At 58.3% G+C, this 14,183-nt stretch overlaps 1 protein-coding gene across 3 annotated transcripts in view; it reads right to left on the minus strand.

Moving 5' to 3' along the window:
• The window catches only part of ACOT7 (acyl-CoA thioesterase 7), a 101,670-nt gene that overhangs the window by 58,134 nt on the left and 29,353 nt on the right, over positions 1 to 14,183 (minus strand). For all 3 annotated transcript variants that reach the window (XM_003127525.6, XM_021095251.1, XM_021095252.1), the window contains exons 2-3: positions 13,219 to 13,336; positions 4,440 to 4,596 (exon numbers count right to left, since the gene is read on the minus strand). In XM_003127525.6, the coding sequence (XP_003127573.6) occupies positions 4,440 to 4,596; positions 13,219 to 13,336 (275 nt within the window). The remainder of the gene's footprint in view (positions 1 to 4,439; positions 4,597 to 13,218; positions 13,337 to 14,183) is intronic.

Consider the following 14,183-nt stretch of genomic DNA (forward strand, 5'->3'; position numbering starts at 1 on the left):
GAGCCTGGAGGTCCTGAGCCTGTGCGTTGTCTAGCATTTTCTAACATGGAAGGCCTGCATCTGGAGGGCTCCGACTCCAGGCAGGCCTCCGAGAAGCCTCCAGAGGGCGTGGGAGGGAAGGGCTGTGGAGACGGGCAGACAGGCCAGGGCCCTCCCAGGGCCAGGCAGGACGAAGCCAGGCGATGTGCTGGGCTCGGTCTCTGCAAGAGACCTCAGCTGATGATCTCACACGAGTCTGAGAAACTGCTGAGAAACTTGACATCGAGATGCTCAAAAAGGATGCTTCCCACGGATCCATCCGCCTGTTTAAAGGCCTGGACAGGAAGCAGCTTGTGGATGACGTGAGGCTAAGGTGCCGTGGAGGCAGAGCCCACCAGGCATCTGGGGAGGGGCGGCGGCAGGCTCAGCCAAGCCCACCCGCCTCTGGAGCCTTCCCCAGGCTCCCTCTTGCTAGGTGGGGGGCACAGCTCCAAAGTTGCTGCTGGTGACCGAGTTCCAATCCTGCAGTCTCCGTGTGGAGGCCTGGGGGAGGGCTGGGGGCTGCTGACTTCTGCTTGGGGCCGAAGGACAGGAAACAGAACATCTTTGGGGCACTGAGCCTGCCTCAGGGCAGAGTGGCCCCAGGGTGGAAGCCTCTCTGGGCTGAAAACCCCAGGCCAAGAGCTCCCAGAGCTGGCTTGGTCACCCCTCATTTGCACAGGAGGCCCCGACGTCCAGAAAGTTCAGGAGTCTGCCTAGGCGACACGGCAACTCAGCGCCACTCTGAGTAGAACCTGGGCCTCCCAGTAACGTCACAGACGTATTTGCCGGGATTCCTCTTATTTTATTTTACTGGCCGCACTCATGGCAGGCGGAAGTTCCTGGGCCAGGGATTGAACCCACGCCACAGCAGTGACAAGGCCGGATCCTTAAGCCCTGAGCCAGCAGGGAACTCAAGCCAGGATGCCCTTTAAAAGCTGCCTCTTCCGCAGGGAGGATTCTCGATGTAGAGAAGGGCAGAACTGGGAAGACAGGAAGCAGAGAAGCGGGGAGCAGGCCCGGCACTCACCCCAAAGTCCCCCGGTAACTCACTTCCTAGGGGCTCCCTCTGACCTGCCTTCCCAAGGCACAGCTGGGGCTTCGGTCCCCCCATAAACGTAGCCCCAAGGCCCAAGCCAAGCCCCGGCGGGTCAATCAGAAGGCAGTGAGGCCCCTGGTGCCCAGGCCCGCTCCTCACACCAGGACGCGCACCGCTCGGCCCGGGCTCTCGGCACCCCTGGGACCATGAGCCGATAAGATGGAAAAATATCTTCTCTGCACTTTGACTGAGAGTGGATCTGACAACCTGCTTTGGGGAATAAAGATTTCCTGTTTGACTCCGCGAGCGCCGGCCCAGCAGAGCTGGTTTCCATGGAAACCCCGAGTGGCCCGCCTCCAGACCTAAATGCACAAACGAGGCAAAACACGCTAATTGTACTTTATCATTTAATAAAACCATCAAAAGACAACGGCGGCACTAAAAACATCTATTCTAAAATCTGAAGCGCTCCCAGCTATTTTCTGGAGTGATTCGCAGCAATCATGTCCCAGTTAGCTTAATATTTTGACAGTTGCCGCTGATGGATGAGGAAGCTTTGCTGGTTGTCTGCCTGGGCGCGCGCTCGCCCCGCCGCCTCCCGACAGGCGCCCAGAGCCGGGGGGACGGCACCTGGCCTCTTCGGGTCGCGGGACACAGGGAGGCACACGAGGCTCTGCTTGGTCCCGGTGTGTCCGCCAGCCCGTGCTCACCGAGTGCCCGCGGGGGACGAGTCGGGGACAATCTGGATGAGGCGGCCACAGGCCCTACCCTCACAGGGCTCACATCCCAGTGCACATGGCAGAGACCCAACAAGACCGGAAGGCTGCCACACATGCGGGCCCAGAACAAGAGAGACGCACACGGACCCAAACACGGAAGACACGAGATGCACAGACACGAGGCTGAGACCCAGGCAGGCCGCCCGGACATGAGAACAGCAGGGGTGCCCGGCCAAGGGGCAGGACGGCCCAGACTGTAGAAGAGCCACAGCCCCAGCTCCAAGGCTCTGTCCCCACCCCGAGACCCGGCCTTGGCGTTCTCCCTCGACCCCAGGCGTCCCATCTCAAAAGGCTAGGCCCGTCCCTGCCTTCTCAGAGCCTCTGTCCTCAGGTGCGCAATGCCCACCCGCTGTCCCGCGAGGGTGGATGCCTGCGGCTCTACCCCTCATGGCCACTTCTCTCCTCCGGGTAGCCCAGGCTCTCTGAACCCCTGGCCCTTCAGGGCCAGGGGGGCCGGGGACACAGGGCAGGGTGGGTGGAGAGCATCCTGACCTTGGTGGAGCATAGTTCTGGGCCAGCGCTGCCCCCCAACCCTCTCCTGACCCCTCCTGTCCCCTCCTGACCCTCCCACCCCTCCTGCTCTCTACCCTCTCCTGTCCCCTCTGTCCCCACCCTCTCCTGCCCCCCACCCTCTCCTGCCCCCCAACCTTCTCCTGCCCACCCCTGTCCCCCTCGCCCTCTTCTGCCCCCTCCCGCCCAGCTCTGCCCCATGGCAGCCAGAATCCCGCAGGAAGTCCTTCTAACAAAGCCCTCTGTGAGCTGCCCTCCCAGTGCAGAGACCCAGATCTTCCTGACTCACCTCCCCCTTCATTCACTCACTCATCAATTATTGATTCCGCCTCTGTCGTGAGCCGACGGCAGCTGCGGGGAAGAGGGAGATGTGACCTTTCCCTCAGGAGCCAGGAGCCAGGGTCCAGGGCCGGCCTCCGCAGCCTCACTACTCAGACGGCGGGGGCCCATCAGGCTGTGGGGCCCCCAAGCACTGTAGGGTGTGCAGCAGTGTCCCAGGCCTCCACCCCGACTGTGACAACCAAAGATCTCCCCTTGCAAACACCTCTGGTGGAAGGAGCCACGACCCTGGGGACCCCTGCCCCACTGCAGTAGCTCTGGTCCCTGTCCCCTCGGCTCTCGTTCCCACTTGCACACAGCATGACGCTGTTCTGTTCATGGGGGTTCCTCCCGGGCTGTGGCCTGATGAGCCAGAAAGGGGGCTTGGGGGATGGGAATCTGTAAAGCAGGCCCCTCCCCCACTTTTGAAGTCAATGGCTCTCTGACCCTGGACAATACAAAAACAATCCTGCTTGGAGTTCCCTGCTGGCCTAAAGGTTAAGGATACAGTGCTGTCACTGCTATGGCTCAGGTGTGATCCCTGATCCCGGAACTTCCAAAAGCCAGTGGTGTGGCCACAAAAAAAACAACCCACCAAAAACAATGCTGTTGAAGACGCTATCAACAAATAAGCCTAAAGTTCAAGAAAAGCAGCGAGCATAGCCGTTCCCCTCTCATGACAGGCATAGGGAGGCTAAACCCCCAGCACAGCCCAGGAGAAAGGGTTGGTCACCCCCGGGGCACACCGCTGGGGCCAGCGCCACAGTGGGAAGTCAGGGCCCGAGCACCCCTTTCTGTGGCACTGCCTAAGACCGGCATCCAAGGTCCCTCTGATGCCACAGCTGCCCTCTGAACACAGGGCTTGGGCCACCAACGCAGAACACGGGCCACGAGCCCGTTGACCGCTCCCCACGCCAGGGCCTGGCTCAGCAAAATAGTTCCCCGAGCACTGGCAGGGGTGCTGTCATCACTGGAATGTTCCAGATGAATAATTGAGCTTCTTCCTTGTGGGGGGACAAGCCTGGGGCCCCCTAAAGATCCCCGTGCACAGCACTCTGCAGGCAGACACGGCCCAGGAGGGGCCGGAGAAGAAGGTGCAAGAACCCAGGCAGCTTCTCCCTCCAGAACGGGCCCCGACTCTCCTCCGGGTGGCCTGCGACAAGGAGGTAGGCAATGAGGGGACCAAGAGGCCTGCCTCCCCCATCAGCAGCTGGGTTATAAAAAGCAGCGAGTGTGAACCGGAGCCACCCTCCCCTGCAGCGCCCAGTGGGAGGATGAAAAGGGGTTTCCATGGTTACCACCGGAGGAAGAGAAGATTCAGATCAAACCAGAGTCAAAGGTTCACCCAGCAAGCGCCAGCCTAGGCCTGGCTCCCGGGGCCCAGGGGGGCAGAAAGCAGCCAGGCCAGTGTCCTCCAAGGGGCAGCAGTGTCCCCAAGCGGGGATGGGCAAGTGGGGGAGGGGGGCAGGCAGGGGGGCCACAGGATGGCATGTGCCCTCCCAGGCCACTCCCAGCTCTCCCCCCTAGTCCTGCTGGGGGTTGGGGGGGTGGGTCACACGCTGGGCACGCGAGCGGGGGCTCGCTGCCTAACTCGTCTGTGCTCCCGTTTCCCCGTCCTAAAAACAGGACAGCAGAGGTTCCTGCTCCCAGGTGGAGGTGGGAACTCAGGGAGGTCATCCCTGGCCACGCAGGAGCTGTCAGCGAGCTGTCACGGCTGCGTCCATGCCGCTGTCGCCACTGCTCCCGGCCCCGCCCGCGGCCGGCGTGCGGGTTACCTGTGAGGATGTTCTCGGACATGACGTGGACCTGGACCTCCACGGAGTGCTTGGACGTGTAGGTGATCTCCGCGCTGACGTGCGCCACCTCGCCGATGCACATGGGCGACAGGAAGTCGGTGCGCTCGACCCGGGCCAGGGCGGCCACGCAGCGCTCCTGGAAAGACCAGAGGCGGGTCAGCCAACCGTGAGCCGCTCCCCCCACCCCCCCCGGACACGCTCCCCCCAGGTTTCGTATCCACTGTTGGAGTAACAGCTTTTTTTTTTTTTCCTGTCTTTTTTTGGCCATTTCTAGGGCCGCTCCCACAGCGAGGGGTCCAATCAGAGCTGCAGCTGCCGGCCTACACCACAGCCACAGCAGCACGGTATCCGAGCTGCATCTGCGACCTACACCACGGCTCACGGCAACGCCGGATCCTTAACCCACTGAGCAAGGGCAGGGATCGAACCTGCAACCTCTTGGTTCCTAGTCAGATTCGTTAACCACTGCGCCACGACGGGAACTCCTGGAGTAACAGCTTTTTATGCCCACACGTCATGGCCATCACAGGTTCCTAAACGCAGAGCCCAGGGGCGGAGCCCAAGGGCCACACAGGGGATGCTCTGGCTGGCAGGGTTCCAAGCGGCTCTTTTGTTCTCCTACACGAGACGTGTGACTTGCTCATGAAAAGTGGAAACGTGCACACACTCGCTCCGGAAAACCACGGAAGAGCACACAAAGGAGGAAAAACACCTCTCCTATCCAGAGATAAACACGGTTTGGTTTCTCTTTGGGGATCTTTCTTTCCAGGCTTTTTGCCCTAAGAAGAGAGGTTTCACTGGTTTACCTGTTTGCCTACCTGGCTCCTTGTTTTAGTCGTTTGTGGTCCTTACTCACAGTCCTACATAGTCTTATATTGTTGTCACTTATAGTCATACATGTAATTGTCACATAGAGTCTTACACCAGTTGGGCAAAACCTAAGTATACATTTTCACAACCATTTTTACTCAACGGGAAGATAAATAACCTGCCCATCTTATGACAAAGCCCTTACCAATCACAGTCCCTTTATTTACATTTTATTTATCCTTATAACAGCAACCCAAATTACCTCATGACTCAAAATTCAAAAGGAACAATAGGGCTACACCTGAAAGTGACACAACCTTGTAAATTAACAATACTCCAATAGAAAACAAAATTAAAAAAAAAAAAAAAGCAACAAAAAGGTATACACCCTGGGCCACCCAGGACTCCCGGTTACTGCAAGACACAGCCAGTCAGCACAGGTGCACACCAGGTCCAGCCAAACCCACTCAGGAGCTCATTCTGCATGAACGCGAGGAAGAATGAACTTCCTCCACTTTTTTTTTTTTTTGCTTTTTAGGGCTCCACCTGCAGCATATGGAAGTATTCTGGCTAGGGGCCACCTCAGAGCCACAGCTGCTGGCCTACGCCACAACTCACAGCAACGCTAGGTCCTTTAACCCACTGAGCGAGCCCCGGGATGGCGCCCGCATCCTCATGGCTACTATAATTGGGTTCATTACCACAGAGCCACACTGGAAACTTCCTCTTGACACTTTCTCCGACGGCCATTTCACTGCACTCCATCGCAAACCCGTTTAACAGCCGGATAGAACAGTCTCCTGTTAGACTGGGGCCAACCCCAACTGTTTCCCATTTAAAGAACTGGACGAGCCCCCTTTCATTCACAGTCTTTACAGAATCACGATTGGTTCTTGGGTGGAAGGGACAACCACCTCACTTCCCAAAGTGCTTCTCAATAGGGCAGAGTGCTTGCGGGCCCAGCACCTCCCCGCGCCAGCACTGAAAATCAGCTTTTTCTTTCTTTTTCCTTTTAGGGCCACACCCACAGCATATGGAATTCCCAGGCTAGGGGTGGAATCAGAGCTGTAGCTGCCGGCCTACACCACAGCCATAGCAATGCCAGATCCGAGTCACATCTGAGACCCACACCTCAGCTCACGGCAACGCCGGATCCTTAACCCACTGAACAAGGCCAGGGATAGAACCCACGTCCTCACGGATCCTAGTTGGGTTCGTTACCACTGAGTCACAACGGGAATTCCAAAAGTCAGCTTTTTTATTTAAGTGTAGTTTTTATCGAGGCAACGCTGGTGTCTAACTCTGTGTTAAAAGTGTCATGTGTTATTTCTACCTCTGTGTGCCCTGCTGCACGCTCACCACCAAAACCAGTTTTCACTGGTCACCACACAGTCGGCCCCTTTACCCAGTCTGCCTCTGTGCCCCACCCCCCTTCCCCCCTGGTGACCGCTGCTCTGTTCCCTGTATCGACGTTTTTGTTTGGCTTGTTCTTTTATTTCATTTTATTATTATTTTTGTCTTTTTAGGGACACACCCACAGTCTATGGAGGTTCCCAGGCTAGGGGTTGAATCGGAGCTGCAGCTGCCAGCCTACACCACAGCCACAGCAACACCAGATCCAAGCCGTGTCTGCGACCTACACCACAGCTTATGGCAACGCCAGATCCTTAACTCCTTGAGGGAGGCCAGGGATGGAACCTGCGTCCTTATGGATCCCAGTCAGATTCATTTCTGCTGAGCCATGAAGGGAATTCCCTATTTTATTTTGGTTGTGCCTGCGGCAAGTGGAAATTCTCGGGCCAGGAAATCAAACCCAGCCACAGCAGTGACAATGCCGGATCTTTAACCCACTGCACCACTAGGGAACTCATTTAAAATCATAAGCCATTTGTTTTTCTCCGTCTGACTTATTTCACTTAGTATAATACCCATTTTGTCACAAATGGCAAGATTTCATCTTGCTTATGGCTGAATAATATTCCAACGTGTGTCTACATACCACCTCTTCTCTATCCATTCATCCATCAGTGGACACTTGGGTGACTCCATGTCTGGGCTATTGTAAATAGTGCTGCCGTGAATGTAAGGGTGCAGATGTCACTTCAAATCAGTGTTCTTATTTTCTTTAAACACACAGAAGTGGAGCAGCTGGCTCATAGGGTAGTTCTACTCTTAATTTGGTTGGGGAACCTCCATGCTCTCTTCCACAGTAGCTGCATCGCTATACATTGCCATCCGCAGCATACGAGGGGTTCCTTCTCCCCACATCCTTGTCAATACTTGTTTCTTTTTTTTTTTTTTTGTCTTTTTTCCATTTCTAGGGCCGCTTCTGTGGCATATGGAGGTTCCCAGGCTAGGGGTCTAATAGGAGCTGTAGCCGCTGGCCTACACCACAGCCACAGCGACTCGGGATCCGAGCTGCGTCTGCGACCTACACCACAGCTCACGGCAACGCCGGATCCTTAACCCACTGAGCAAGGCCAGGGATTGAACCCACCACCTCATCCTAGTCAGATTCGTTAACCACTGCGCCACAACGGGAACTGTTTCTTCTTTTTGATAATAGCCATGCTGGCAGGTGTGAGGCACTGTCTCATTGTGCTGTAATTTGCATTTGCCTGATGATGGGTGATGCTGAGCATCTTTTCATGTGCTGTTGGCCATCTGTATGTCTGCTTTGGAAAAACCCACCCAGTTCCTCTGCCCGCTTTTTTCTTCTTCTTCTTTTTAGGGCCACATCCGCAGCATATGGAAGTTCCCAGGTTAGGGATCGAATCAGAGCTATAGCCACCGGCCTACACCACAGCCACAGCAACGCCAGATCCGAGCCTCATCTGTGACCTACTCCACAGCTCACGGCAACGCTGGATCCTTAACCCACTGAACGAGACCAGGGATCGAACCCGCATCCTCGTGGATCCTACTTGGGTTCATTTCCGCTGAGCCACAATGGGAACGCCTCCTCGACCCATTTTTTAATCGGGTTGTTTATTTTTTGTTGTATCCATTCTTCATACGTCACGGAATCAGCTTCCTCTTCAGCCGTGCTGACTGAACAACACAAGACAGTCCTGTGTTTGGGTCGGGGGCCTGTGGATCTTCACTGCCAAGCAAGCACTCGGCACCATTATGACTTTCTAGCAGGGACCAATCAGCTTTTTTAGGAGAGTGGACAGCCTGGCTACCCCCAGGCTGGGTGGGGGTTGGGGGCAGGAACAGGTTCTCCCCCCTGCCCCCGGTGCCAGCACCAGCCTTCACTTTCCCGGGTGATCCTCTCGGCGCCCCTTTCGCAGGAACCAGAGACATCAGGCTTGCGGGTGATGGTCAGTTCGAGCCCTGGCGTGTCTGACCTCTTTCCTTCCACCCACCTGAGCACCAACGCACAGCCTCCCACCTGCACGAGAACTCACCCGATACCTGGCAAACACGCAAATTCCCTGACCCACCCCAAACCCACAGAACCTGCCTCTCTGAAGGGACCCCCAGGGGACCTCCATCTTCACCCCGTCCCGGGAGAGTCTCAGACCACCGGGGGACTTGGGATGGTCCTGTTCCCATAAACACCCCGGTCAGGTCAGCGAGGCACAGCAGGGTGACTGGGAGGGTCCCAGGGTGGAGCAGGCAGGCGCAGCAGGTGGCTTCCCTCCTCTGACTCAGGGGCTGCTCCCCTCAACCCAGACCCACCCAGACACCGCACCCACTGAAGCTAAAACAGCTTGGGGAAATTGCTGGTCTTTCATCCCAAGTAAATTTGTGTGGCTACAGCGCCACCCACTGGCAGAAAGTCAGAAAGGCAAGTGCTAAGCGGCTAAGTGAGCCGGGGAGAGGGACCAGAAATGAACGTATAGGAGCACCCGACGTGGCTCAGTGGTAAGAAACTCAACTAGTACCCATGAGGATGTGGGTTCGATCTCCAGGCAGGTAACACTCCAATACATCGATATTTTAAGTGGACATGCAACTTGTTTCTGGAGCCTTAACACATCTGCGCTTTTTGCGGCTACAAGGGCATTCCTTCCTATGTGGCGTTTAGGGAGCCAGGCACTGGCGCCTGCCCCTGGCCTGGGCTCTGGTTGGGGGACGGATGGTAGGTAAATAAACAGGGCAATGCCGCAGGTGGTAGGTGCTCTGGAGAGGGCAGCGTGGGATGTGGGATGCAAGACGGCCTGAGGAAGGGATGGACCTGAAAGACGAGGTGTCAGGAAAAGGTGTGGGGGCACGGGCACCCCAGGCAGAGGGCAGGTGCTCCTGAGGTGGGGGGCTGGGGTGCAGACGACACAGACCGAGAACCAGATGGCTCCGGCTTGACTGAGAGCTGCCGTTTCGTGGGATCTAGCGGGGCCCACCCCGGGCCCTCTGTAAAGACCGGGGTGGCCTAGGAATTCTAAACAGGGACTGACCAATGTTTGCTTTCAGTGCGAGGGTCTCTGAGCTGCAGGCAGCTCTGGCTCCTCACACCTCAGGGGCACCTGCAACTTGCTGCTTCAAGTAGGAGGAGCAGTCCCATCCTGGGAAGCAGCCATGCGGGTACCAAACAGCACCTCCCCCAAGAAGCGCCCTCTGCCACGCTCCCAAAAGCAGCCCACATCGCACTGCCTGCTGGGCACAGGTGCCTGGAAAACCATGGGCCTGGGCTCCTGAGGGGCCACAGGACTTCAAGCCACGACAGCAGCTTCAGAAGCAAAGCCAGACTCAGCTGGATTAGGATCTGGTGTTGTCGCTGCTTGGGTCGCTGCTGTGACGTGGGTTCCATCCCTGGCCTGGGAACTGCTGCAGACTACAGGTACGGCAAGGAGAAGGAGAGGGAAACGAAGAGGAAAGGGGAGGAAGAGAAGCAGCAGCAGAGCCAGAAAGAACAGGTCTGAGCGCCCTGGGCTCAAATCTCGGCACTGCCGCTTACTAGCTTTGGGGCTCGTCTCTTTCCAAAGCAGACAATAAAGGGTACCAGTGACCATTGCCAGGATTCCAGCGGATGATGTGTGGCGAGGAGGGCGTGAACTGCCCCTTTCTCACAGAAAAGTAGGGATCAGAGTCCAGAAGGGTTAACCCTGCTACTCTTGTCATTTGGGCTGCACCTGCCCCACAGCCAACAGGGCCCCCTCGGCTGCTGCCAGCTCCGAGGATGCAGCTCTGTGACTTTTGGGAAGCCCTGTGGCTTTTCTTGGCCTGTTTCTACACCTGCAGAGGGGGGTTAAGAAGACTCCCCAGGTAAGGAATGTCCAGCTTGCAGCATAGCACTGGTGCTCCACGAGGGTGTGTCACACAGAAGCCCTCAGGACACTTCCAGACGCAGAGCCAACAGGAGTGCCAAGTGTCCAGCGGGAAATCGATGGGCCAAAGTCCCTGCTCTGGTGGGGCTGACACTCTAGTGGGGCAGGTGGCCCAAAGTTAAACGAGCAAAGCACAGTGCCAGGAGCCACAGAGCAATGGGGGAGGAGCTGGGAGCAGTGAGGGAGCCGGCCAGCGGGGAAGGCCACAGCGGAGATCGTATTTACACAGAGACTGGAAGGACGGGGGAGCCAAGCGGGTCTCTGGGGGACAAGCAGCCCAGGCAGGGGAGGGGCCAGTGCAAAGGCCCTGGGGCAGGAATGCCGGCATGGCCCGAGGGCGTGCTGAGGGCACAGAGGGACAGGTCTCTCTGGCGGCTGATGGAGCGCAGGCGAGGGGCAGGAGGAGCAGAGGCCACTGTTAGGAGGCTGTTTCAGGAGGGAAGTGACGGTGGCTCAGCCCAGATGCCGGGGGAGCTGGTGCACAGCGCTCAGACCTGGAACCATCCAGGAGGCGAAGCCAACAGGACTGGATGCCAGTGTCCACGGGTGTGAGGAAGGCAGTCAACAGAGGCTGCAGGTGTTAACCTGAGGAAACCACAGGCTGCAGAGGTCACTTACTGAGCAGAAGTCACCTAGGAGCAGGTCCTGAGTGTTCTCGGCTCGTCCAGGTCAAAGACCCAGGTGGAGCTGGCTGGACACAGAACCTCGGGGCTACCTCATGGTACTAAAGCTGGCTGGGTGGAACCACCAGGGGACTGTGGGTGGCAGTGCCCTGGTCCGCCCAGAGCCCCAGAGGCCAGCATCAGCCCCCTGGAGCTGCTGGGGGCGGGGGGGTCACACCCTCTTCCTGAGCCTGGGATCCCAGATTGTCTCCTGGGACCACCAGCCCAGAGCCAGCCTCGCACACCTGTGCCCGAGGCTCACTCTGGGGCAGGAACAGGACGAACGGGGCTCAGAGCAAAGGTTCAAGACCCAGTGCAACCACGTGCCTCCCACCTGGCTTGGGGCAAGCAGTCAACCTCTTAGCTCAGTCTCCTCACTTGTGCCGTGGGGATATTAAAAATAATCACCTCTATGATCCCAGGGGTGTCGTGAGGATGACACAAGCTAGGCGCTTTGCCACATGCTGGCGGTCACCGAGGGCTCTGCCAACCACTTGGCCCAGGCCCTCCTCCTCACGCTCCAGTCCGGGGGCTTTTCCTTCGCAACGTCCAGCTCCAGCTCGCTGCCAGGCCCGGCTGGGACCCTCACTCTCTCCAGGAGGGTCTACCAGGCCATGGGCTCCCGCCTCAGCCTGGCCCCTCAGGGCCACCAGAGGGCGCTCTCTGACCCAGCCCAGGCTCCGCCCCAGAGCCTTAGGGCACCCGCAGCAGACAGGAAAGGCCCTCCTCCACGGCGAGGGCCCAGCCCAAGCCCCACACACCTCACACTCACCCCAGCTGCGTTCACCTACACATGCAATGCTGCACACTCACGCGCAGACTACACCAGCACACAAGCATCCTTCTCTGGGCCTGGAAGGCAGGGACTTGGCAAGTGGCTAGCTGAGGCCCACAGGTACCTAGAGGCCTGGGGCTGCCCAGGGAGCTGCTTCTAAACTGGCATCAAGCTGGCAGCTGCAGTACAGACCCCTGCCCCAGCACCCACGGGCAGGTGGCCTTCAGAGAGAACGTCCACTCCCGTAGGGCTGGGGGCAGGGATGAGCAACGCAGATGCCCTGAAGCCCTAAAACCACAAGCCTGGCCCTGTCTGGACAATGGGTGGAGAGCGGGCACCCTCGCAGGTGCCTGTGCAGACCTGCCAGGCCCACAGCCCAGAGGCCACCAAGGGGAGAGCCCCAGACTTGCCCACGGACCCTGGGCCCAGGCAGTCTGACACCAGGGTGAGCTGCCACCCACACAGGATCTGGGGGTGGGCCCATGGGAATCAGGAAGCTAAGACTATTTCCAAACACAGGGGAGGGCTGAAAAGGTGGCTCTGGGGAGTTCCCATCATAACTCAGTGGTAACGAACCCGCCTAGTTTCCGTGAGGATGTGGGTTCCACCCCTGGCCTTGCTCAGTGGGTTAAGGATCCGGCGCTGCCGTGAGCTGTGGTATAGGTCACAGACGCAGCTTGGATCCCACGTTGCTGTGGCTGCGGTGCAGGCCGGCAGCTACAGCTCCGATTCGATCCCGAGCCTGGGAACTTCCATAGGCCACGGGGGCGGCCCTGAAAAGAAAAAAAGAAAAAGAAAAAGGAAAAGGTAGCTCTGGTAGCTGGCTCTCAGCTTGTTTTCTTTCCTTTTTTTAAATCTCAGCTCATTTTCTGTAAGCCCCCACCCCTCCTTGCTGAGCCCCAAACCAAGCGCCAATCCAAGGCATCTCCCATCCAGGGCCAGAGCTTCTGGAAGCCCCCAGGCCTGGGGTCCAGGGAGGGGAAGGCTCTGGGCCTGGGCTCCATCCAAATCCCTTTCCTGGGAGTTCCCTGGTGGCTCAGTGATTAAGGATCGGGCGTGGTCACTGCTATGGCTCTGGTAGCAGCTATGGTGTGGGTTCGAGCCCTGGCCTGGGAACTTCTGCAAGCCGTGTTCACAGCCAGACAACAACAACAACAATGAACCTCCTTTCCTGACCCGACAGAGGCGAGAGGCCACAGAGGGAATGGAGCCCAGAACCTTCCCCGTGGCCCGGCGCTCACCCCGTCCTGACTGTTGCAGTGCCGGGTGCTGATGATGGCTCCAGCCTCCTCTATCATCTTCAGGATGGTTCCTCCGTGCACATTGCCAGCCACGTTAGCGTCGTCGGGCCGCATGATCCTGGAGGGAGGAGAGAGAGGCAGAGGCTGAGCCCTGGCGGGACCGCGGGACCAGCAGCCCTCAGGGGAGGGAAGGTCCCCCAAAGGGCCTGGTGACTCCCAAAGAAGGATGGGCTTCCCGCAGGTTTGCTCGTGGGGAGCCAAGCTGACAGCCATATGGGGCTTCAGGGTCATGTTTCCACAGGAGAGAGGAGGGCCGAGGGGGACCTTCCCGGCCTGGCACCCAGCCCACCGTGTGAGAAGCACCTCCATCCTCAGCCAGGAGGGCCGTGAGCAGTGGGCAGCGTGCTGTGGTGTCTGCAGTGTGCCTGCCTCCCTGGCTCCCGGGACCACCAGTGACCAGCAGGGCTGAATGAGCACAGGGACACAGGCCACAAGCCCTTGGAAAATGGACAAATTCCCAGGACCACCACCTCCATCTGGGGTCCCAGAGAGGCTGGCCTCGTGCAGCCGCAGGTGTTCTGGGGACCTGGAAATGAGTCAAAGCTTCCAGACCTCTGTGGGCAGGTGAAGGCCTGCTCACCACCTGCCTCCAGGCTCCGAGGGGGCCGACCCCCACATGGAGATGGAGAGCTGGGCGCTCCCCACAGCCAGGAAGGATGGAAGTGCCACCCCATTTCCTCAAGAGGAAAAAATCACATCCTTGCCATGGGCGGCGGCGAAGCCCCACGAAATCCCTGGAATCTTGAGAAGCCAGCTTGGCGCTCCTACCTTGGGCAACCGCAGCCGAGCTGGCACTTTCCCAGACACCGTCTGGCTGATGAAATCCGCCTGCACCAGCCTCAGGCCTAGAGACAGATGCCAGGCAATGAACGTGTGTGCGGTTCCTGGGGGCCCAGCATCACCTG

The sequence above is a fragment of the Sus scrofa genome, chromosome 6, assembly GCF_000003025.6.
Source record: "Sus scrofa isolate TJ Tabasco breed Duroc chromosome 6, Sscrofa11.1, whole genome shotgun sequence".
In the NCBI taxonomy this organism is placed as follows: Eukaryota; Metazoa; Chordata; class Mammalia; order Artiodactyla; family Suidae; genus Sus; species Sus scrofa.